Below are 24,769 nucleotides of genomic sequence, written 5' to 3'. Positions count from 1 at the left end.
GGTTTGTGGATCTAGTCAATGCATTGGCATTACTTTTCCATTCATTCACTGTACGAATTCGAGACTAATACACCAGCTGAAAAATCTGCAGCTGCCTAGTCTCGAACCCAAGACCTCACAGTCATAGAGCCACTGCTCTATCCACTGCTTCACTGAGGCCCCGAATGACCGGTTAAATATTCTGTGTTCTCATTTGGGGTTGCGAAAAATTCCCATTTGGATTAGAGATCAAATTCTCAAACGCGCAACCAGTCATAACTAGTTACGGTTACGCTGGTTAGTCTATTTTATTTGGCGATTGCTCGGTTAATCGGAAATCTAGCCATAGTCGAAACCAATTATCTCGTACAATACTCCATTTTGTACTAATCTGAGAGACTTTCCCTTCTTTTAAGCAGTAGTGAGGCGAAATTATAGTCAAAAACTTATCTGGTTATGCTGGACTCAGTTTCTAAAGTAACCTAATCTACCCTGTTTCTCCATCGAATTTGTCAAGATTGGATTCGTTAGGAAGGTCTTTGAGTCCCTGGCAAGTTTTAATAAGTTTCAGTCGGTTTTGAATCGGTCAACATCAAAACGAGGGATAGAACATGTTTTTAGTACATGTCTGTTCTTATGTGCCTCTGATTTGTTGACTTTTCTTTGAGTTGGTTCCTGTCACGACTATTTGGTTTGTTTTGGAACGTGATGGACAGTGGGGAAAACACTCATAATTCGTGACAGAAAACGAACACAAAGAAGTCGGTAACACAGAAGCACTTTAGAACGGTCATGTACTAAAAAAAATGTTTAGAATAAAGTTTCATTGGAATAGCACCTTTTTGCGAAACCCCGCTTTCAAGCATTCTGCAAAGTTGATAAGCCTTACTACCCCTTTTGTATGACCTCTAATTGTCGAGTACAACGATCTATCTCCTATATTTGCCCTTTTTACCATTCTGAATGGATGAATGCCCTTTTTTGTTGTTGTTTTTTTTTCTGATAAATATTAAAAGGGGCCTGTTGGAGGGTATCATCTGCGTGTTAGCGTTTGTGACCCTGCCTTTTGTGAACGTGTCTAGAATTTCATGGATTATAGTGTTCTTTGCACAACAAAATGTACAAGAGTAGAGTGTCTTATAAGGCGAAATGAAGGTGGATGATTATGTGATCTCAACGTGCTCATCTTTATGGATTTCTCAATCTTGATTAGTTTATGTTTTGTCTTTTCTCCTTTCTTTCTCGGATTTTCTCTGTCTCTCATGCATCGTTCACATTTTTTTTTGTTGGTTTATTTAAAAAGTTGTTCCATTTGGCAAAAAAAAGACACCCAACGTTCTGGGAAGTCAGAAAAGAATTATTACTTTGTCATTTTCATCTTGGGTGATGTTGGGTTTTTTGCTCGTGAGACTCTACCCTCAGTCACTATTATCATATTAAAGCGTTTTGTGAATTATAGAGAGAGAGTATTTGCAGAACTTTTCATTTCTTGGTGTATCTTGTGGTCTGCATTCGCCTTTCTTCGACGGATTGAAACCAGTTTTGCCGCTAAAGTCGTGAAATTTTTGCACTCAATCCTACAAAAGGGTTTAAGACTTCAAGATGCCGTTGTTGCTTTATGCCGATATTCTTAAGATTTCTATTAATATTAAATTGGATTTGTAATACTGGTGTCCCTGGTGTCAGTATTACTAATTTTTACCTTGATTAAAACCAATTTTTTTTACTTGAATTCGTGTGATTGCAAAAAGAGCCACAAAACCTGCCATAAGGTTTTGCCTTTCTGAAATACCGTCTCTGCCTTCTCTATGTCTCTCACCCAATTGTTTGTACAACAATGATTGAGAGCAAGAAGATTTGTTCGTCTTTTTTTGCATATTTTCGTAGAAAACGTGTAATATGATGAATAAAATCAATTGTAAAGCATTCCATAGCTCCATTTGTCTCATTGCTATATGCTCCATGTCATGTTTTGCCAGTTGTCTTCCCATCTTGCTTCGTCGGCGGGAGAATCTGGCGATTGTGTGGCCAAAAGAGGGAGGGAAAGGCATAAAAATGAGGGCAGAAATGCAAGAATTGCGTGAAATTAATGGCTTTGGGAGATAAAGAGTCGTGCCTCCTCAGAGAATAAAGTCACGTCTTTGACGCCTTAGAACTGAAAGATTACTTTGTGCGATTCCCTTCCAGATGGATTCCGGGCGGACGGCACTGCATGAGGCGGCTTGTGGGGGAGATGAGAAGGCACTAGAGGCTCTGCTGGCAAATGGTGCTGACAGAAATGCCAAGGATTCTCGCCATGGGAATACAGCACTGCATGAGGCAGCATGGCGTGGGTACAGTCGATGTGTGAAGGCTCTGTGTGCCCTGCCGAAGCTCAAGACACCCAAAGAGTCCAGCCGGCAGCTAAAAGGTGTCATCCAGGAAACACGTGGTGCCCTCCACAGTGCTCTTTTGGGCACACGGAACTTTGGTGGCTTCTCAGCTCTTCATCTCGCTTCCCAGAATGGCCACAATCAGAGTTGTAGAGAAATTCTACTCGCTGGCGGTGATCCCGACGTTCAAAACAATGTAAGTCAATTCTCAAATCCATTGATTTTTTTTACCTTCAACTAGCATCTGAAAATCACATAGAAGCTTTCCAATCTATCTTATCTTGTTTATTGTAAAAACTACTATATTTATGTGAATAATTGCTATATTGGAAATTTTCAAGAAGATGTTGCTATATTTATTGGAAAAATTACTATATTTATTGGTATATCTCCTATAGTCATTTTTACAACAAAATGATGCATTTTAATTGATAAATACAAGGAGGATTATGGAACATTTAATTAATAAAAAAAAAGGAATTGATGGCAATACAGGGGGTCACGGGATTATGCACACTTTCTGAACTGAAGACAATGGAAGAATACGCATGTTAGAAAGAATGCTCTCGTGAATAAATGAAAAAAAGTAAATGTATGATATAACTATGAGAAGAATTTTAGTGATTTTGACCAACAAACTAGTGGTTTTTTTTTAATTGTTTTGAAGAACCTTCAATACATCAATAACTTCCGGAGAGGTAACTTGCCGGATGGTTTTGTCATTGAGATCCAGTTGCACAGTATAAATCGTGATTAACTATTGGAAAAGTAATCTCTGGATAAACTAATACAGTTTTTAGCGATATAAACCAGAAATTTAGTGATTTTTTGCAGTTTCAAATGACTCATAATACGTGAAGAACCACCAGATAAAACTGAAGCTCCCCATTGAATAATGGCTCTTCAAAAATTAACCACAGCATATAAAACAAAAACAAAAATATTTTTGGAAAGATTTTATTGGGATTTTTCTGGGATTTTGGTTGTTTTTATACCAATGGCTTCTCGCCGAAGTCTTTCACCTTCTTAATTCCCCGTATTAAAGAGTTGACAAACCCATCTCCACGGTAATGGATGGCTTTCTTCCACTTCCTCTCAAAATCTGGCAATTTTTCGGATGTTTGACCCTTCTTCCTGACATTTGTCGTAAAAATTCCCCAGTATTTTTTCAATCTTCCGGAGTGCAGTACGGGTTTAATATCTTTCCCATAGCCTTGTAATCCTTTGAAAAGATGATCGTTGAGTTTCCGCGACCTTGTTGTAGCATTTTGACGGTGTTTGTCGGTCCGATGGGGAGCAGCCTGAGCTTTGTAGGTCATCAAACCATTCCTCCTATTGATTTTATGGACCAAGCTCCAATGTATTCCCATCTTTTTGCACGGAAAGATTAAGTTGCTTCTCGAAAAGCTCAAGCACTTTCCCAGGCTTTTGGTCACTTCCTCCTGGCTTCTGAACAACAGTATTGAGCTCCTTAAACCAAATTATAATCTTCCAGACAGTAGTGGAGCGAAACACTTCCCGGTCAATTTCGCGATTTCAGCATAACTGGCATTTGAGTTCTTGAGATTATTGTCAACTTTTAGTCTTTGCATGCTCTCCATCTTTTTGCAATTACTCAGTCAAAAATCAATATATTTTTGTAAGTATTTCACCAAAAGAAAGCTAATTAAATTTTCTTGAAACGACGCCGACGAAAAAAACAAAATCCAAAACCTGCTATAGTAAGGCCATGTAACTCCGACGATTGCAAAACTCGGATGCCGCGACCGATTTAACTCCGATACATCCACTTAAAATATAATTTATATTTTTATTTCTGTAATTAATTACTGAAGTATCATATTATTACTATTCTACTTTAAGAAAAACCAAAAATTATATTTTTATCGGTTTAATAAGTGGGTAAGAGAAATATTTTTTAAGCTCGGGTCAGCTGGGTTGTGTACTAAAAATTTAATTTCTGAGAAAATTTTGCTGTTGACAGCTCGTCGCTGGAAAAAGTTTAGTGTTTTTTCTATATAATAAAACATTATTTGCAATCAAAATTATTAATAAAAGTTAGTGTAGTTATTGATCTACAAGGTGAGTAAGAGTTTATTGATAATATAAATAATTCATACAGAAATAAGTGATTTTTGTGAATGTTTACATTTCGATGCATGTCGGATGCGGTGAAAGTCAATGTTTTGGTTCAGAATTTGCATTGTTCAGGACTCTTTTTCTGTTTCAGATGCCAAAGGGAACAAAAGAAAAGACCTATAAGGACAAGCCCGACTCTAAGGAAGGTATTAGGAATGCCTTGCAGTGTGTACGAGATGGTTCTACCATAGCATATGCATCCAAAACATTTAATGTCCCAAGAACAACACTGCACAACAAATTGACCGGCAAATACCCAGAGGAGTGCCCCAATGGCAGGCCAACAATTCTTTCAAAAGAACAGGAAAAAGAACTTGTCAAATGGATCCTGGGATGTGCGGATGGCTGGCATCCCATCGGGAAGGAACAAGTTCTGGACAGCGTTAAACTCATCTGTGAGGTCTACAAAATTCCAAACCATTTTACAACTGGAAGACCCGGAGACGTTTAGTTCAGGAATTTTCTTAAGCGTCATCCAGAGCTCAGCATGCGCAAGCCAAAATCCTTCTCATTGGAAAGAGCTACTGTTACTGCTGAAGACCTCACGGAATGGTTTCAGAATTGTCTTAAATATTTCACAGAACACAACCTGCTGAGCATTTCACCAGACCGTGTTTTTAATTGCGACGAAAGTGCCTTCTTTTTGACACCGGAAGATGGAAATGTCCTGTCCAGGAGAGGTTCACGTGTAGTTCCATCTCTTAAAAATTCAGGACCGAAGCAATGTATCACAGTACTCCTCAGGGTGTCAGCTACTGGCGAACTTGCTCCTCCAATGGCTGTTCATAAAACTGACATTACTCCAAAAATTGCCATTCACAACGCAGAAGGATGGAAAATGGGAACGTCACCACAGAGTGGCTGGATGGATGGGCCACTTTTCTATGCTGGTCTTTATTTCCCGAAAATTGTTTTCCAACATTCAGAGGAGTCCATTATCAATAACCAGCACGATCAGGCCACCGACAATAATCCTTCAAATGATCCAGTCATCCCTGGAAACCAACTCTCTGCAACTTCTGAGACTCAACCGATCTTCGACACACTAAAACAATGCTATTTCTGGCCAGGAGAAATTCCAAAACGTCGTCAGAAGAAGAGGGTCAAAGCCAGCAATGTCAAACACCAGTATATTGTATCTTCCGAGGAAATTATCGCGGAACAGGAGGAAAAATTGAGGCAGGATTTACAAAAAAAGAAAGAAATTGCTGAACGGAAGTTGACCAGAGAGAGGAACAAAAATATAAGGGCAGAAGAAAAGGAGATAAAACTAAAGGAGAAACACATGGTAAAGGAAAAGGCTCAAATGCCAATTGAAGCTGAAAAGAAAAAACGTGGAAGGAAGTCAGCCAAGAAAACCGAGGAAAAATCAAAGAATTGAGTGCAATCTTAAAATAAATAAAAATATATATAATTAAATAATAAATTAATGAAATGAATTGATGGAATAAAACTCTAAAAAATGTTTTTGAAATAATATCTTCTCATTTTTATGCATTAAACTTTTCCTTAAAATGAGCATCCGAGTTTCATCGAATTCAACGGAGTTACAAAAAAGCATCGCAGTAACATTCTTGCGCATATATTAATATTATCGTAATTTTATTAATTTTCATCAATATTATTGCTAAAATTCTATTTCTATTATGATTCTAAATTAAACAAAGAATAATTCTATTGATTTGGAATGGCGAAAAAAATATTTCATCAGTCCAAAAACAAGCATTAAAGTCGCACTCAATGAAAAGTATCCGGATTACCTCTCTTTACTATAATTTTAATACTTTTTAGGTGTAAAAATATATCAGCATTTTGTAATGTTAATTTTACACCTTTTTAAGGGTAAAATTAAGATGAAAAAGGGTACCTTTAACACCTAATACACCTAAAAAGGGTAAAATTTACACCGATTTTGGATGAATACTGCAGGGTAAAATTAACATTTCCGGAATGGTATATTAACTTTTTCGGATTTCTCTCAGTGTATGTGCTTATATTTTATATCTTTTACTTTTCATTTGTAATAATTTATTTGTTCGATAAAAAAATCCTTTTAAGGCTGCTCATTAAAAAGATCCTTTTCTTTTTGGCAATTATTATTTTATTTTTTAAAGTTTTTACATTCCAATTGTCAATTTTAACTGATATAAATTCTTTAGTTTCGATACTTTAAAAGTTAGTTCGAATAATAAAAATTTCCGAAAAGGGTTTTATAAAAAATGTCTAAAAATAATTAAAATGTTAATACTTTGTCGGTTGCGTCTACCTCTGTCGTATCTGCATTTGTTTTGTATCTGCATTCGGTGCAATCTACAATACAGACGTCCCTTCTTGCCTGAAATGCTGACACAAAATAAATGCAGATACGACAGAGGTAGACGCAACCGACGACTTATAATTGAAAGTTCTGAAGCCGAGAAGATGCTGCCGCTTTGGGCATGTTCAGAATAACAATGTTCGCTTGTACGTATAACAATATATCTTACTCCTTGAATTCTAAATCAAGTTTAGGAGTATTTCTAGTATTTCACAATGCATCTTCCCGAATTGCATAATCCCGGGATCCCCTGTACTCAGCCTTAATACAAAGTACTTGGGGATGAATTACCTGTGATGGGATGCAATCTATTGTGAGTAAGATCTGTGATATTTGACCCCTGAGACTGATAAATGTACCTGTGGTGAGAATAAGTGTGGTTAGAGCATGGGGCTCGGAGGGAAAGTTTTCGAGAATCCTCCGTGTTGCCAATCCACAGGAACTTGCGCAGGAAATTGTGAATGAGTACCACCAGCAAACTTTTAATAACTCTTTAATATGAAATCCAACAGTTTTTAAGAAACGATGATAAAGATATTTTTTGATATTTCACGGGACAATATTCAATGTGTTTGACTTTCATGAGATCTGAGCGAAGAGAGAGAGAGTTGAAGATTTTACAAAAATTCTTTACAAAAATATAACCCGGCTGGACGCGCGTAGTGTTTTCGTATGCTGTTCATATGTTGTTCAGCAACAGTACTTAATATCAGCCTTTGTAAAAGTCCTTAGCTGATTAGTTTCTCCTAAGGACAAGAAAGACACTTTTTACAAAATACTTAGTTAAGGACTTTCGACTAAGCACTTATTAAGTAGTTGCCCTAAAATCTTTAAATCTTTTTTTTGAAACCATTCAGTCAATGTACCAGAAATACTTGAGATAGAATGTTCATATTTTGAGATTAGTTTCCTACAGATTAATAGGTGAATTTTTTGAAAAGAAAAAAATTTTACCTATTATGAGGGCGCGGGGAACCCTTGTCAAACACGCGTCTTAACAGTCACTGAATTTAAATTCTGTGCATTAATTCATTACAAACTATGTTGATTTAGATAGAGTAACTATCCAAGAAAACAAATTTGCAACCAGAATTCAAATCAGGAAAGAGGATGAAGGCCAATTTTAACAAATTCGACGGGATGTTGAATTTTCCGTCCGCCATATTGAGCAAAAATTTTGTATGACCTTCCGCGAAGCAAGAAAACAATAATAAAATGTATTTTTATCTCTATTGGACTAACTTCCTCAGGTAATTGAAGAACTAAAGTTACTAAAAATCCATTCCCGACAGCAATTCGAGTATCAGTTGCCCAGAAATAAATCATCTAAAATCACTTAATTTGTGTATGATGTATAATACCATGGTAAGGAATGGGTTAATAACATTTTGAGGGTATAAAATTCCCTAGAAAAGCTATGGAAGCCATTGTAAGGAAGCGTTGATGTCGGGGTAGACCTAGAACAAGGTGGCTGAATCAAATTCAGAATCTTGCCCTGGGAGCGCTTTGAGATCGACTACGAACATCTTCCTGAAGTGGTGGATGATGGGTGATGATGATTTTGAGGTTATGTTTTTCAGATTTAAGTATTCGTATTCGTCCAAAAAATGCCTCATTTAAGGACTTATTAAGTACTTATTAAGGACTTACTTATGCTTTTCATAACTTGGCTCTATGGTTTTTTTTTCGCAGTACGGTGATACACCACTGCACACAGCCTGTCGATATGGCCATGCAGGGGCCACGAGGATCCTCCTGTCGGCCAAGTGTGACCTTCAGCGGGTGAATCTCAATGGTGATACAGCTTTGCATATTTCCTGTGCGATGGGACGTCGAAAGCTCACGAGGATCCTCATTGAGGCTGGATGCAAGCAGGATCAGAAGAATGGACAGAATGAGACACCCCGTGACATTGTTATCCGGAAAGGTTTGACGGAGATCCTCGAAATTCTCAATGCTCCACCCAAAGAAGCTAAAAAGTCGGACAGAGATCGCAGTTCCAGTAGCTCCAAGAAGGACCGGAAGAGGGAAAAGAGTCGGGATAAGGGGAAAAAGGGGATTGACAAGGTGGATGCACAGCAACCTGATCCTAAGCATTGGTCACCATACGGATGCCACTACTTCCCGGATCCCAGGTCCTTTCCATCACCGAAGCTGGAGACGTTGCCAAAGGAACCATTGGCCAAGGGGGAACAGTACTACCTGGATCTGGCGGGGAATATTCGAAAGGGACCAATTGGGGTGGGAAATACGTGCTACTGTGGTCCCTTTTTCAGGCACATCGAGGAGAAGATCACGAAGAATCGCAAGAGTATCCGGAAGTATGTGGATAGGGCCACGGAGAAGTTGGACAGCAAAGTGACGGCCTTGGCGTTGAGGACGGAGGATCAAATTGGTGAGTTGACAAGATCTATGATTGCTGACAGGATTCGGTGCGAAGGGAGGCGTCTGCATCTGGAACAGTGGCTGAAGAGGGGAGGCTTGGGAAGGGCAACGACAAATGAAAAGCATCACACGAGTAAGTCCCGGAAAGATGAAGCTAACAACACTCTGACGAGGTGCAGGAGTCTTGAGCTTCTGGATGATGCAGTTGAGGGGCGCCTGAAGTCATCAACGAGTGCCCTGAGTCGAAGTGTTGATCTCCTGGACACTCACGAGGTGGAAGTGCACAGAAGCGATGTGGCGAGCAGTGTTGCAACGAAAGAAGCTTCCCGGACTTCAAGGCGATCAAGTGAACGGAGTTCAACGAACAGGAACGCCAGCGACGGAGGGAAACTCGATGGGGAAGTGTTGAATGTGTCTGAGAGATTGGAAGAACTCCTGACCAAGACACATGAAATCATTGAGATGGAACGGGCTACGAGGAGGAGAAACAAGGAACTCATGAAACTCTTTCCGCATTCCCGGAAAAAAGCCCGGACGCGAATGGGAACGGCGGATCTGGATGACTCGCAGTACATTGCGGAGGAAATGGAGAAGATCACGGCGTCCCTGATGAATCAAATTGTCGGCAAGGATGAGGAAGAAGAGGAAGTAACTGTGGCTCCAGTGTCGCCGGAGATTGCCAAAGAGGTGCAGCACGTGAAGGAGAAAGACACAACGGGAAGATCGAGGAGTCGTATGAGTGACTCAGGGAGCAGTGTCTATGTACCTGATTTCAACCAACGTGTCCGGCAGGGAGCTCCGGAAATGTCCATTAACGAGGGAACTTCCCAAACACCGCCAATGGTCAATGGCTTCTACCAAAATAGTTGCTTTGAGGATCACAATACCTCCTCCAGCAATACCATCAAATCCGAAAAGAATGTCTCCAGTAGTCCCCAGGATTCCCTGGCCCAGAGCGTTGAAGTATCAGGATCTGTGGCAGAGGAGAAAGCCGATGAAATGGTGTCAGAATTGACCAATATGAGGGAACTGCATGAGCTAAAAAGTCGCATTCTCAATGGATCTCACTGGAGGAGTCAGGTGTTGAGAAAAAGTGCCCATGATCACAATCGGCATGAACCAGATCCAACAGATCCCAATGAAGCTGTTGGCCAGGTGGAAAACACCCTGCCGACGAAGTATGAGATCAAGAACAGTGAAATTAAGACGCTAAAGACTCAGCCCAGGAGCAAAGTTCACGAGCTAGTGGCGAAAATCCAGGGGAAGATGACAAGAACCAAGGCTCAGGTCAGACTAATTTTCTCAATTTTCTTGCCTTCTAGATTTTACAACCAGTTTTTTTTGTAAGGTGCATGTGCATGGGACATTTTAGATTCAATTTTATTACTTCACTCCTCATTTTATGTGGGCTTTTTTTGTCTATAATTCAGTCGCAGCATGCTTTAATGTCATTGTAACTTATTTATAGTAAAATTATTGCAGTATTAATTACTTATGATCAAAGAAGAAATAAAAATTCCTCGGACTCACTCAAGGTCCATTTAAAAGGAGAATATCTTGAATCAAAATCTCCCTTCTCATTTTTTTTCGTCGCAATAATTAATTATCTTGTCTGCTTCAATGAGACACTTTTTTATAGTTCGATAAACTAGATTCTATCAGAGACACACTTGAGAGGATTATAGCACACGGTAGGGAGATTTTATCCCAGAAATAAACCACCGGGGGAATTTTACCATAGGGTAAATGTCCTAATTCAAAACCATTTCCAAACGCTTTAGCTTTTACAGAAGATTCAACACATTAGGTTCATATTTTTTTCTGAAGAGAATTACATAAATTTGCTCCTTGACTCTTCTAGAATGTTACTCTTTAGTGAAAATTCTTTAAATATAATTTGAAAACTTCTTAAATACAAGAAAAATACGCGAGCGTAAAATTCTTCAATTGGAAACATATTAATCCAAATGGAGACAAGGGAAAGTTTCTAATTGGAGACAAACATTGTAAGTGAAGCCGCGACGAAAGGCTTCCAAAACCTTGTTGAGTTGCTCCTTAGTGCAGGATTTGCTCTTATTCCTGGTCTTTTTTTCCTTTCGCACGTAAAATAATAAGAAAATCTCTCCAAAAAAATATTTCCGGAGTTTCCTATTGAAGCATTTGCAGATACTTCAGAAAAACCCTTTTTGTTCACGAATTAATTATTTTTCATTTGAAAACTTCACGTACCGTTAACAATAAAGATTAGCACTTAATTTAACAAAAATTAGCCAGAAATATGACATAAATGTTAAGCAAAATGAATAAACAACAGTCACCCTATTGTGTTTTTCATTGGAAAACATGGTCGATCGATGAAAAATTCAATGGTGAAAAGGTACACTTTTAATTTTTCTAAGAAATTAAGAAATTAAAATTTGTGAATATGAATGGATTTTCGCTTTATTTTGAGCAAAATTAACTAAATAATGAAACTGAGTTATAGAAAATATATAAATATAATATTTTAGTACTGTATTTATGATGGAGACAATGACGTTTCCATTTGTAGCAGCGAAAAATTTCCATTTGGAGCAGGTTTTGAATTAGCTTAATTTACCCTATGGCTTTTAACTTAGTTACTTACCTAGGTGACTGCAACGTTCCTTTAAGGGACCACGCTTCTCGCACTAACCTCCTCCAATCCTGGTGACTTTGGATTCTATATGAAGATTTATGAAGGCTATGATAAAAATTTGAAGTCCCGATCTCTTCTATCTTTGAAGATATCGAATTTTATATAATTTCCCTTTTGTCACATTTTGCCCCTGGGTTTCCATTATTAATCTTACAATAATAATAATAATAGTTTTATTCAACTTCGCATACCCCCCATACTATGCGTTCGCCGCCGTCTTAGCGTTGGTGACCAGCCTCCGAAGCCAAACGGCGGAAATGCTTCATCATTGGCTGTAAAAGCATTCTTTAGTTTACAAAGTCGTTACAAATATTTTGACTCACATAATTTACCAAAACATAAAACATTTGCAAAGCACAACGCAAAAGCATATAGGGATGCGGAGCGAAATTTAAAGAGGCCCGCAAATCCACAGTGAGCGGCGACAACACCCCACACAAATCAGAGCCAGTCAATCCCTTATTTTCTTAACTAAATAGCTAAAATTAAGTAATTAACGAATAAAAGAAAAAAGATAAGACAAAAAGTAAAAAATGATTATTCAAGGAAAAAGCGAAAATTTGAAAATTTGAAATTGTAATACACACAGCACAAAATTATAAATTACGAGCGTCATACCGTGAAAACAAGAGCCCGATTTGATCCGTCCTAGAACAGGCAGAGAGATGTCCCACAACCGCCGCACCAAAAAGCGGTACTCCCACGCGAACTAAGTTATTAATAACTATTGGGCATTTATACTTAAATGATCTTTTATACCACTCAAATTTAGGCCAAGGGACAGGGATAATATCAGAATTGCGCGAGTACCCATCAGGAGCATAAACACTCCCGTTACCATTATTCCCTTTAATGAACATTCTAAACAGAGCAACAACAAGCAAAGCATGCAAAGTCAGAACACTCCATCTCCGAAAAAGCGGGGGAGTGTGTTCGATTCTACTGGACCCGGAGATAATGCGAATAATCTTTTTTTGAAGGACTATCAGTGGATTTAAAGTACTAGAACAGCAGCAACCCCAGCAGGACCAGCCATATCTCAATCTAGATTCAATCATTGCATAATAGTACGATAACAATATTTCATTAGTGCCCATTTTGCGAATCATATAGCAATATCTAAGTAAATTCCTTATACTCTGAAAAAAATAATTTGCAAAAGGAGAACACCCACTCCATGTAATTAACCAAAAAGGGTAGTAACCCTGGCTCCAATCGACTTTTTTGCAAAAATCGATTAATTTCAATAGATTTTTTGGTCAATTCGAATTCAATCAACTTTCCTGTTACCCGGATGAAATATCATTATTTTTGTTTTGTCACTGAGAATCATACGCTGAGCATCAAACTTATATCGAAGAATATTGAAAATTTTCGATTTTTATAATTTTTATTGCGAATTACGAGGGTTCTTTTCTGTTTTTTTTTTATTAAAATAAAACTCGGCCGATTCGAATAAGTTTGGATTCACTCGAAGTGTTTTTAGTTCCCGAAGAAAGCCAAAATGCTTACGATTTTGTCCGAAAATTCAAATTTTCGAAAATGACAAACTAATTTTAACTCATTTAACTCTTTCCGGACCACAACATATCCAGCGAACGCATTTCAGTAAAACTCACTTTATTGTAACTCTTAGTGGTCAAATATGATCCTTTTACAGAGAAAGAATTTTTTCCTTCTCTGGGAAATTGGAAAACTGATGGGTACTCTCGTTTCCAAAAGAACGAAAAGGAGACACACTTCAATTTTCCCAAAGCCAATATTATCGATTTTGTAAACTATTTGTGCGTGTCAAAGGACTCTTGTACGATGTTGATAACTAAAACAAGGTGAATTATTGACCAGTATCTTGTGGGATGTCCAGGAAGTGCTGAAAGGATACCCAGCTCCAGCTTGTAAACAGATTCCTCAAAATATTTCACACAATAACACTTTAACACACATTTCTCTCAACACGATGTTATTGCAGACACATTAAGCTTTCTCAAGAGCCAAAAAAACACTTCCTGGACAATCAGAATTCACCAAAATCCTGAAGAATAGGAAAAACTTCCCCGAAAGCAATCTCCTTCGCTGCCAAATGTCAAAATTATCGCCTATATTGGCAAAAATGTCGCTCCCGCTTGGAATTTTCTTACAAGGTTGGTGTCAAAAAGCAAATGGCGGGCATTGGCGGGATAACCTTACATTTGACGTCTAGACTTTTGCGGATGAGAGTACCCATAAAGTTTGAACAAGTTTTTTGAAAATTTAAGAAAAAATAGTTTTTCGAATTTATGTAATCTGTTATTGTTAGGTATCATACTTATTGGCCCCGAGAGGTTTTTCCTTATTCGGGTCTAGAAATATCAAAAAAGTCACAATATCTGCAAGGAAGCAGAAAATCGAAAATTCACGATTTTTGACCAAGAATATCATAGCTCAGGAGTTAATTGGGATCCTGCAAAAAATATCCTAGATTTGGACATCCTTATAGTTTGTAATCATCCACAAGAATCGGATTTTTATCGATTCTAAATAGTCCAAAAAAATTATTTTTTCCATGGGTACCCAGAGTTCCAAAGGAGACGAAAGAATTAACTTAACTAAACTAATTTTAACTAATTTTCAGGTCATAGAAATTAACTAATTTTGTCTTTATTTGTGATTCTGTGATCGCTTCATTTGGCATGAAGCTGGGTGTAAAATTTAAGAGGTTATGACTTGGTTTTGGGACTTTCCTAGGTCCTAAGGTTTGCACTAAATTGGAGTAAGCTCACACTTTTGCTTTTGGCCTATCTCTGCTTCTACTTGCTTCTATTTGCTTTGAGTTAAAGGCGCTTTGTAGTGATGGGAAACTCTTTGGTATGTCTCAGCTTCACTAGAATGACGCTAGGGGCGCTGTAGGCGTAAAAGTGAAGTACCTTCAAATTTATGCATGAATTTTGCAGCACGTGAAGGAAGAGTCTGAGAGCAGTGATGAGGACGGTCCGGATGATCCTGAGCATCAGGATGAAGAAATGGAACCCGATGGGTCTCAGAATTTCTATCCAACGCACCAGATGAATGGCATGGTGTTCGATCAGCACATAGAGGAATCTCTCCTGCCACTTACCTATCATCGAGCACAGCCTCAGGTAGCCAACTATCGGTCGGGTCTGAGTCAATCTGGCCAGGCTAATGGTTGTCTGCCGAATGGACAGACCACCTGGGCAGCTAATGGTCAGGCACATTTCGATCGAACAGCCTTGATTCCCAAGGATGCCTATTTTCATGAATTACCCCACAAAAATCGCTATGGAGCTCCGGGAGATGAGATGATCACGAGTTTCTCTGATTCACGCAATCGCAATCCACTGCCGTATCATGTGAATGACTTCCTGGTTCAGCCGGAGTACGATAATCCTGTTCGTGTGATGCCGCAGAGAGAGAAACTGCTGTCAGCGAGGAAATTTGGGTATGCCAATCTCGTGGAAATGGAAATGGAGCAGCAGATGATGGAACAGGCACAGCTGGAGCGGGATATGAACAATGATTCTGGCTACAGTACCAAGATCTGTGGGAGCTCCCATGGGCCCAGTCCGAGTCTCTCGGGGCAGACGGACAGCGATCTTGGGGGCACGGCCAATCGAACGCGTGTTTACAATGTTGGGGCTTCCAGTTTGGTCTGAAGGGAGTTTTCATCTGCACTAATTTAATATCCTCACCCCCCATTAATCATCCTGTACATTTGTCTCTGCGACTTGTTAATATGCACAATTTCTCTCAAAGCTTGTAAAGCAGATTTAATAAAGAAATTTTGTACTATTGTGTATTTTTAATGGTTGTAGCATGTTTTAAAAGATTTCCCGGAAGCTGAAGCTTATTTTCAAGACGCCATGTTTGTGTCCGTTATGATTTAAAATACCTCCAGATTTTTCTGACAGAGGTCGCTCAAGTCTGCGGAATATTGGCGCGAAAGCTTCTGATTGGCTGTCAAATGCCGCTAATAAATTTCAGTGGTCCGGAGAAAAGTTTGATTAAAACAAGCAATTTTCTGTCCTTCGTGCCTTTTCTCAATCTCCCGGAAGTTTTTATTGAAGACTCGTGAGTAATATTCTTTTACATTTCAGTCTTGAGTTCCGATTTGTACTTCAGCGACAGCTCATATTTCTTCACCTCTGTATCCTTATCAATTTGGTGCTTTTTTATCCGTTCCTGCTGCTCAAGCTGCAGGACTTTGTATTTGGCCTCTTCCTGGGCTTGATATCGCTGCAGGGCGATCTTCTCCTTGACGATAGATAGCTTCTCTTTCTCAATCTCTAGCTTCATCCACTGCACAGATATCTGCTCCTTCTTGAGCTCCATTGCCTCTTTGGAGGTTCCTTTGGCATAGAGAGCATTGTCTAGGTCCTTCAGGGGATCCGTTGATTCTACAATTGATGGGTCTTGGACACGGGTATTATCTGGGCTTGAGGACTGTGACACCCAATTCAAATCTGGCTCTTGATATTCAACTTTGAAAACTTCCAGCATATCTGTGGAAGCTTCAGGGCTGTCCATATCTTCCATGGGATCTGTGGAGGGTTGAGGTGGTTGTGGTCCTTCATGTTTATTTGATGCATTTAGTAGGGCTTTCTGGGCTTTTTGATTTGTCGCGTAGAGGATTCCCAGTTTCTTGAAGTGAGGACAGCGTCTCTTGATGTATTCTGTGAGGATTTCCGGAAGAAAGTCATTATTTGGAGAGTTTGGTGAGGTTTGAGGATTGTGATTGAACTGGAACACCTCTGAAATAGGGATTTTTCTCCTGTTTTTAAATAGAACTGGGCGTTAGGTGGTTGCAATGTTCGTTTGGGGGACCTCGAGCTGTTTAGGGACAGCTCTCATCCTTGCTTCTAAGCTCACTGGAACTGGACTTTAGGTGGCTGCAATATTCCAGCCAAAGAATTCAATACCTCTACAAGGGAGATCGGTCTGATCCTTATCCCTAGGCTCACTATTTGATAGCTCTGATGGCGATCATAATGTCTGGCTTCTCATAGAGGACTTCCAGCGCATAGTTCGTCCAGATACCTTACTGATCCCCTCACTGGACCGTATAGGACTACACCTTGCCATGGTATAATTTAGCTTCACAAACCAATTGAATGACTCAGTTCCATTTAAAAATAGGAGAAAAAATCCCTATGTCAGAAGTACCCAAGGGGCCTACAAAAGAGAGACACAGGGAACCTACAAAGGTCTTCATACCTTTAATCATTTCATCATCATAATCTCCACTTTCAATGGTCGCTTGTCTCCATTCCAGCGTCTTGTAGTAACTCCTCTGCATATTATTGACCTTAAATCGAACTAAATTGGGCTCAGTACTCCAATTGAGAGCATCCACCAATTTCTCATAATAGACCCTGCCAGTTGGGGTCTGTAAAATATTTTAAGCATGGATCAGGGTATTCAGGAACTCACGCCACGAATTAAAAAAATATTTAACTCACTTCAATGGGTTGATGATCAATTAGGTAGTCCAGAATTTTATTTTCTTCCTCACATGTCCATTTCTTCATGGGTTTGTCCAGATATCTTCTTCTTCTCTGCTTCTCCATCTTTTTTCCAGTCAACTTCCGGGGTTGGGAGAAAGTTTAGTTGCTGTGCAATTTAGTGAAAATTTTCCTACTTTTTTGTGTAAATTGACAAAACTCTTGACACTCTCCACACAAAAACTGCTAGAAAGTTTGTAACTGTGTTGGAATTAAATTACTCAATCTGTGTTAATGTGTATGTGAATTACAAGGGGATACTCATTTTAGGAAACTCGAGCCAATCAGGCCAGGGGACCCTCGGGGAAACCATACATTTTATCAGGGAGCCCATGTGGAACCTGGGGAACCTTTATATTTTTCAGGGATCCTTGGGAACCCATATAACTTTCCGGGCAATCCAGGGGACCCCGGGAAACCCATGTATTTTTTCAGAGATCCCTGGGAAACCGTACACTTTTCAGGGTATCCGGGGAACCCATGTGTTTTTCAAGTAACCCTGGGAACTCAAACATTTCTCAGGGAACTCATGGGGAACCCATATGGTTTTTCAGCAAATCCGGGAACCCATATATTTTTGTCAGGGATTTCGGGGAACCCATGTATATTTTCAGGGAACCCGAGAGACACATGTTTTATTTCGGGGACCCCAAAAAACCCATGTATTTTTTTTTTCAGGAACCCCGAGGGACCCATATATTTTTTCAGGGAACCCGGGAATCCCATATCTTTTTTCAGAGATCCCTGGGAACCCATACACTTTCATGGAAGCTATATGGTTTTTCAGGAAATCCGGGGAAGCCTTTACTTTTTCAGGGAACCCGGGGAACTCATATTTTTCAGGGAACTCGGGAATCCGATGTATTTTTTCAGGGAACCCAGGAGACCCATGTATTTTTTCAGAGACCCCGAGAAACCCATGTATTTTTTCAGGCAACCCGGTGTTTTTTCAGGAACCCCGAGGGACCCATATATTTTTTCAGGGAACCCGGGGATCCCATATCTTTTTTCAGAGATCCCTGGGAACCCATACACTTTCAGGGAAGCTATATGGTTTTTCAGAAAATCCGGGGAAGCCTTTTTCTTCAGGGAATCCGGTGAACCCATTATTTTTCAGGGAACCCGGGGATCCCATATATTTTTTCAGGGAACCCGGGGATCGCATATCTTTTTTCAGAGATCCCTGGGAACCCATATACTTTCAGGGAAGCTATGTGGTCTTTCAGGAAATCCGGGGAAGCCTTTATTTCTTCAGGGAACCAGGGGAACCCATGTATTTTTTCAGGGAACCCGGGGGTCCCATATCCTTTTTCAGAGATCCCTGGGAACCCATACACTTTCAGGGAAGCTATATGGGTTTTCAGGGTACCCGGGGAACCCATATATTTCTTCAGGAAATCCGGTGAACCCATTATTTTTCAGGGAATCCGGGGATCCCATATATTTTTTCAGGGAACCCGGGGATCGCATATCTTTTTTCAGAGATCCCTGGGAACCCATATACTTTCAGGGAAGCTATGTGGTCTTTCAGGAAATCCGGGGAAGCCTTTATTTCTTCAGGGAACCAGGGGAACCCATGTATTTTTTCAGGGAACCCGGGGGTCCCATATCCTTTTTCAGAGATCCCTGGGAACCCATACACTTTCATGGAAGCTATATGGTTTTTCAGGAAATCCGGGGAAGCCTTTACTTTTTCAGGGAACCCGGGGAACTCATATTTTTCAGGGAACTCGGGAATCCGATGTATTTTTTCAGGGAACCCAGGAGACCCATGTATTTTTTCAGAGACCCCGAGAAACCCATGTATTTTTTCAGGCAACCCGGTGTTTTTTCAGGAACCCCGAGGGACCCATATATTTTTTCAGGGAACCCGGGGATCCCATATCTATTTTCAGAGATCCCTGGGAACCCATACACTTTCAGGGAAGCTATATGGTTTTTCAGAAAATCCGGGGAAGCCTTTATTTCTTCAGGGAATCCGGTGAACTCATTATTTTTCAGGGAACCCGGGGATCCCATATATTTTTTCAGGGAACCCGGGGGTCCCATATCTTTTTTCAGAGATCCCTGGGAACCCATACACTTTCAGGGAAGCTATATGGGTTTTCAGGGTACCCGGGGAACCCATATATTTCTTCACGGAATCCGGTGAACCCATTATTTTTCAGGGAATCCGGGGATCCCATATCTTTTTTCAGAGATCCCTGGGAACCCATATACTTTCAGAGAAGCTATATGGGTTTTCAGGAAATCCGGGGAAGCCTTTATTTCTTCAGGGAACCCGTGGAACCCATGTATTTTTTTTAGGGAGCACGGGGAACCCATATATTTCTTCAGGGAATCCGGTGAACCTATTATTTTTCAGGGAACCTGGGCATCCCATATATTTGTTCAGGGAACCCGGAGATCCCATATCTTTTTTCAGAGCTCCCTGGGAAGCTATACACTTTCAGGGAACCCGAGGAACTTATGTATTTTTCAATAGGGATCCCTGGGAATTCAGACATTTTTCTAGGAACCCACGGGGAACTGAAGGAACGAAAAAAATACGAAAATTGAATTACGTGGGTTACGAAAAAATGATATAATTTTTAAATTTACATAACTCAAAATTCAATAAAACTCTGATTTTATTTAATTATTTACTAATTTATGTAACTTCAAAATTATACACATTTCATTGTCAGTTAATTACAAAAATTTGCGCGGGAAATATTCTGATTGGTTGTTAAATTTCCTGAGTTTCCCAGGCTGTTTTATACTCCCAATTCTGACCATCTTTCTCTACTCAAAGAACTTGGGAGGGCATTTAGACAGAAAACCCCTTGTCTCCCCCTAATTTCTCTCCAAAGTTCATCGATGGTCTAGGGAAGGTCCATCCCTGCAATTCTTCTGTCTCTACTCTACATTTCCGGTTTAGGTTCAGCTTTGTACTTGAGTTTCAGTTCAAACATCTTCACTTCAGCATCCTTCTCAATTTGTAGTTTCTTCATCCGTTCTTGCTGCTCAAGCTGCAGGATCTTGTACCTAGCCTCTTCTTGATTCTGTTCCCTCTGCAGAGCAATTTTTTCCCTGACAATCGTCAGCCTCTCCTTTTCAATCTCCAGCTTCATCCACTGCAGGGAATAGTGCTCCTTCTTGAGCTCAGTCGTTTCAGGGGAATCCTGATTCCTTAAAGGATCTGTCGACTCTCCAGAACGATAGAACTGTGGCATTTCTTCTGATGGAGGTGAATCTGGTTCTTCAATTTCAATTTTCAAACCATCCATCACTGCATCTTCCTCCGCAGAATCCATATTATCTAGGTGATCCAGTGATAGGTCCTCTTCCATTTGATAAGATCTTGTGGATGCAATTGCTTGCTTAGCCTTAATATCCTCCGAAAATAATTGCTGCAATTTATTGAAATGTGGGCAACGTCTTTTTAAAAATTCTAAAAATTAAAAAAGAAATAAATCCTATGAATCATAAAGTCGTCATTTAGATCAATATTTGTCCAACCCCTTATCATGTCATCATCATAATCCCCCGTCTCAATTGCTTGTTGGCGCCAAGCGAGCATTTTGTAGTAAACTTTTTTCATATTCTTAACTTTGTGGCGAATTAAATTGGGTTCCACTGTCCAGTTCCAATTGTTGATCAGTGTGGTGTAGTAAACCCTTGCAGTGGGTACCTGATGGAGCAAAAGTTACCAAGCGCATTCAAAAGGCCAGAATATTTACCCAGATTCACCTCCATTGGTTGATTGGCCATGATAAAGTCAAGGATTCTACCTTCTTCTTGCAATGTCCATCGTTTCATTGGCTTGTCCAGGCATCTTTTGCGCCTCTGTCTCTGCATCTTTTTACTTTTCTGGGTATATTTGGTAAATTTTATGACACTTTCCTGACAACTTGTTTGCAAATTGCACTGCTAGAATGCGCAATAGCGTGGTAAAATTACACAATACGCCTGTGTAGTAAGGTTTTGAATGACTAACGAACACCCAACTTTTCATAATTATTTAACGGTGTTGTGTAAAGTATGTAATGCAGGTTTCAGATCTAAGTCTCTTACTGTGTTATCACACTTGCACATTAAAATTTTAATATGATTCACATTATTTGTCGCTGGTGAGAGGCCAAATGTGTAATTTGTGTGTTTGAATCATTTTATATTCAAAATTTCATCTATTTGTTGATAAAAAGGTAGACTTGGCCCGCAAAATTTGATATAAATTGATTTATAGCATTAATGCGAAAAATTAATGCGATTTTCTCTTTAATTTTTTAATGTGAAAAATATTTATGCTTTACGTAAATTTAAACTTATTTTTTCAGACCAAGTCCACCTCTTTATCAATAAATAGACAAACCCCAAATATTAAGTGACTCAAAGACACAAATAACATATTTGGATGCTCACAAGCGACAATTAATGTGAATCACATTAAAATTTTAATGTGCAAATGTGATAACGCCGTTATACTGCCTTCTGACCTAAGGTTTAGCCATATGGCTTAACTGGTCTAATTCCTTATCAATCAAGATTTTTTGAATGGATTTAACTTAAAATTGGTTTATTAAGGACAAACTATATACACATTAGATTCTGAAAAAGCAATAAAATTGATTGTTATTTAGGATTATAAGACCCTTTGGAATTGGACTTATCCTCTAATTTGAAGACCACTAAACTTAATGCGAAGAACACGAACTATTCAGGTCAGGGAGGTGACATTAGGTCTGAAAAATGCAACCAGTTTCAGTGTAAATGTTCTCCTGTTTTCGTACACATTTCACGAAATATCTCCAAAACTACGTAGGCTGCCAATTTAGGGTTTTCGGTTGCTTATTCACTATTAAGTTAGCTTTTATTTTGTATTTGTAGTTTTTACTAATTTATTCTACAACGACAGAAAACAGCTAACAAACTCAAAAGTTTTTTCGGCACGCTAGAAACATATGGGAAACATATGAAACGTCATTCCCGTGATTCAGGTTAAGGAGCCTACAAAAAATACCTATGAACCCGGGAAACTTATGAAGAATCGGAAGATCCTAGAGATAGCTTCGGAATCCGAATAAACCACTGCAAACTCTTAGATTTTCTCGATAAATCCTTAACCGGGAACTCGAACTAGATGAAACCCGACCTCGGGTGATCGGTCTCAAAGTTTGCTTGACACTCATTTAGATAATATTTCATATCGTAAATAAAATATCTACTAAGAATCCACTTGTCGGCATCGATCCGATTATCCATCCAATAAAATATTTTTAAGAGAGAGAACGGTAAGAAATATCGACATGCGGTTTTTGGTCAAGGTTATAAGAAAATATGCAGCTTCAAATTGATGTCAAATTAATCCCTAATCGCCACCCTTGTCGCCACCCTTTTCACAATTTTCAGTATTAGGTGAAATTATTAACAATCTCACCTACTGTAACCCTATCAAAATATCATGTCCTCCGATCAGGCCCAAAATTTGTACAAATTTTAGTATGTTGTAGCCGCATATTATACATACCTATCAAACAAAAAAATACTTAAGTTGCTCGAGAATCCCTGACCCGAGATATAATGGGTCAAAGTTGGAAAATTGACCGACCTATATCTCTGGTTTTAATTAACATTTTGACGCAGATTTTCGCGAATCGCAAATTTTCGCGGACCGTGGAATTTTTCGTGGATCGCGGAATTTTTCGTGGATCTTCGCAGATCGCGAATTTTCATGGACCGTGGAATTTTTCATGGATCTTCGTGGATCGTGGAATTTATTGCGGATTTTCGCGAATCGCGGAATTTTTCTTGGATATTCATGGATCGCGGATTTTATCACGGATTTTCGTGAAACGCGAAACTTATCGCAGAACGTGGAACTTAACGTGGATTTTCGTGGATCGCGGAATTTTTGTGGATCTTTGCGGATCGCGAATTTTCTCGGACCGCGGAATTTTTCATGGATCTTCGTGGATCGTGGAACTTATCGCGGATTTTCGCGAATCGCGGAATTTTTCTTGGATATTCATGGATCGCGGATTTTATCACGGATTTTCGTGAAATGCGAAACTTATCGCAGAACGTGGAACTTAACGTGGATTTTCGTGGATCGCGGAATTTTTGTGGATCTTTGCGGATCGCGAATTTTCTCGGACCGCGGAATTTTTCATGGATCTTCGTGGATCGTGGAATTTATGGCGGATTTTCGCGAATCGCTGAATTTCTCGTGGATATTCATGGATCGCGGATATTATCACGGATTTTCGTGGAACGGGAAACTTATCGCGGAACGTGGAACTTATTGTGGATTTTCGCGGATCACAGAATTTTTCGTGGATCTTCACTGATCGCGAATTTTCGTGGATTGCGGACTTTTTCGTGGATCTTCGCGGATCGCGGAATTTATTGCGGATTTTCGCAGATCGCGGAATTTTTCAACCGCTAATTTGGTATATTTCAAGCTCAAAGGAGTCTCTACACGCACGGATGTAAATTTTCAGGCCTCTATTTCTCATAGTTTCCGAGATATTCGGCTTTAAAGTTTTTCAGATATTTTTGTACATTTCTCATACAATTTTCTGACAATTTGCATGGACCTTGAGTTGCACGCATTTAGAGGTTGCCTGTAAAGAATCTCAAGTACCATAAGATTATCTGGACTTCGAATTTGCCCCCAATCCGAATTTTCAATGAAAGAATCACGATCAAGGATTAGGTTTATCATTGGTTTTATGGGTTTTATCTACTAATTTTTATTTATTAATTAATTTATTTAATGTTCCCATGGGAAATACATTCAAATGCTTAAAAAAAAATATTTTTGAAATCATAAAAGTCAAAAAAATCATGACAAACAGGCATAAATTATAGGTTCTAAATCAAAAAGAAAATTGCACTGCCCTATCCTTAACCCTTTAAGGACGATTGGAACACCGACCGGTGTCCCATAAAGAAAATAATTTTTCCTGACTACCTAAAGTAATTTTTTCCTTATGTTTGTACATTTTTGCAAAGTAGAAGGTTGAAGGAATCTAGGATATTTTTGCAAGTCTCCAGCTATTTGCTACTATATAGTAAATTTTAAACCTAAAAAATTACGAATTTTTAAGTTCTTAAATTCATAATTGATTTTATTTATTTTTTATCGGAAAAACCAGTGACAAATTTGAATGAGCAAATGTTCCAATATTCTTATTATCAAACATCTTAATCGTTTTATTTTTTTAATCCAGAATGCTTGTAAATACAATTATGAATTTAATTTCAGAGGTTATGGCACCGGCAGTACTCCTTTTAAATAGGTAAAAATAATGGAATCAAAATTTATGTCCCTTTCTTAAAAGATTTGCATATGCCTATCGTATTCTTTCGCAATTCAAATTCGATTGAGCTTAATTGAATTTCTTATGATGTTCAAAAGAAG

The 24,769-nt window shown here is 39.0% G+C and overlaps 3 protein-coding genes across 4 annotated transcripts in view; 1 reads left to right on the top strand and 2 right to left on the bottom strand.

The window, feature by feature from the left end:
• The window catches only part of LOC129803659 (protein phosphatase 1 regulatory subunit 12A), an 83,719-nt gene extending 68,064 nt beyond the window's left edge, over positions 1-15,655 (top strand). For both annotated transcript variants that reach the window (XM_055850377.1, XM_055850378.1), the window contains exons 3-5: positions 2,167-2,547; positions 8,500-10,479; positions 14,800-15,655. In XM_055850377.1, the coding sequence (XP_055706352.1) occupies positions 2,167-2,547; positions 8,500-10,479; positions 14,800-15,519 (3,081 nt within the window). In that variant the 3' untranslated portion in view covers positions 15,520-15,655. The remainder of the gene's footprint in view (positions 1-2,166; positions 2,548-8,499; positions 10,480-14,799) is intronic.
• On the bottom strand, positions 14,464-17,548 carry LOC129803660 (uncharacterized). Its single transcript, XM_055850379.1, has 3 exons — positions 17,323-17,548; positions 17,078-17,249; positions 14,464-16,536 (listed from the first exon to the last, which is right to left on the bottom strand). Exons 1-3 carry the CDS (start codon positions 17,428-17,430, stop codon positions 15,950-15,952), a joined length of 867 nt encoding a protein of 288 aa, XP_055706354.1. The 5' UTR covers positions 17,431-17,548; the 3' UTR covers positions 14,464-15,949.
• A 2,444-nt stretch (positions 17,549-19,992) lies between these two features.
• Positions 19,993-21,268, bottom strand: LOC129803657 (uncharacterized). The gene is made up of 3 exons (XM_055850374.1): positions 21,097-21,268; positions 20,866-21,037; positions 19,993-20,797 (listed from the first exon to the last, which is right to left on the bottom strand). The coding sequence occupies exons 1-3, from the start codon at positions 21,202-21,204 to the stop codon at positions 20,268-20,270; spliced, it is 810 nt and encodes a 269-aa protein (XP_055706349.1). The 5' UTR covers positions 21,205-21,268; the 3' UTR covers positions 19,993-20,267.
• Between the last annotated feature and the right edge of the window lie 3,501 nt (positions 21,269-24,769).

The sequence above is a fragment of the Phlebotomus papatasi genome, chromosome 2, assembly GCF_024763615.1.
Source record: "Phlebotomus papatasi isolate M1 chromosome 2, Ppap_2.1, whole genome shotgun sequence".
NCBI lineage: Eukaryota > Metazoa > Arthropoda > Insecta > Diptera > Psychodidae > Phlebotomus > Phlebotomus papatasi.
This window is presented reverse-complemented; position numbering and strand designations above follow the sequence as displayed.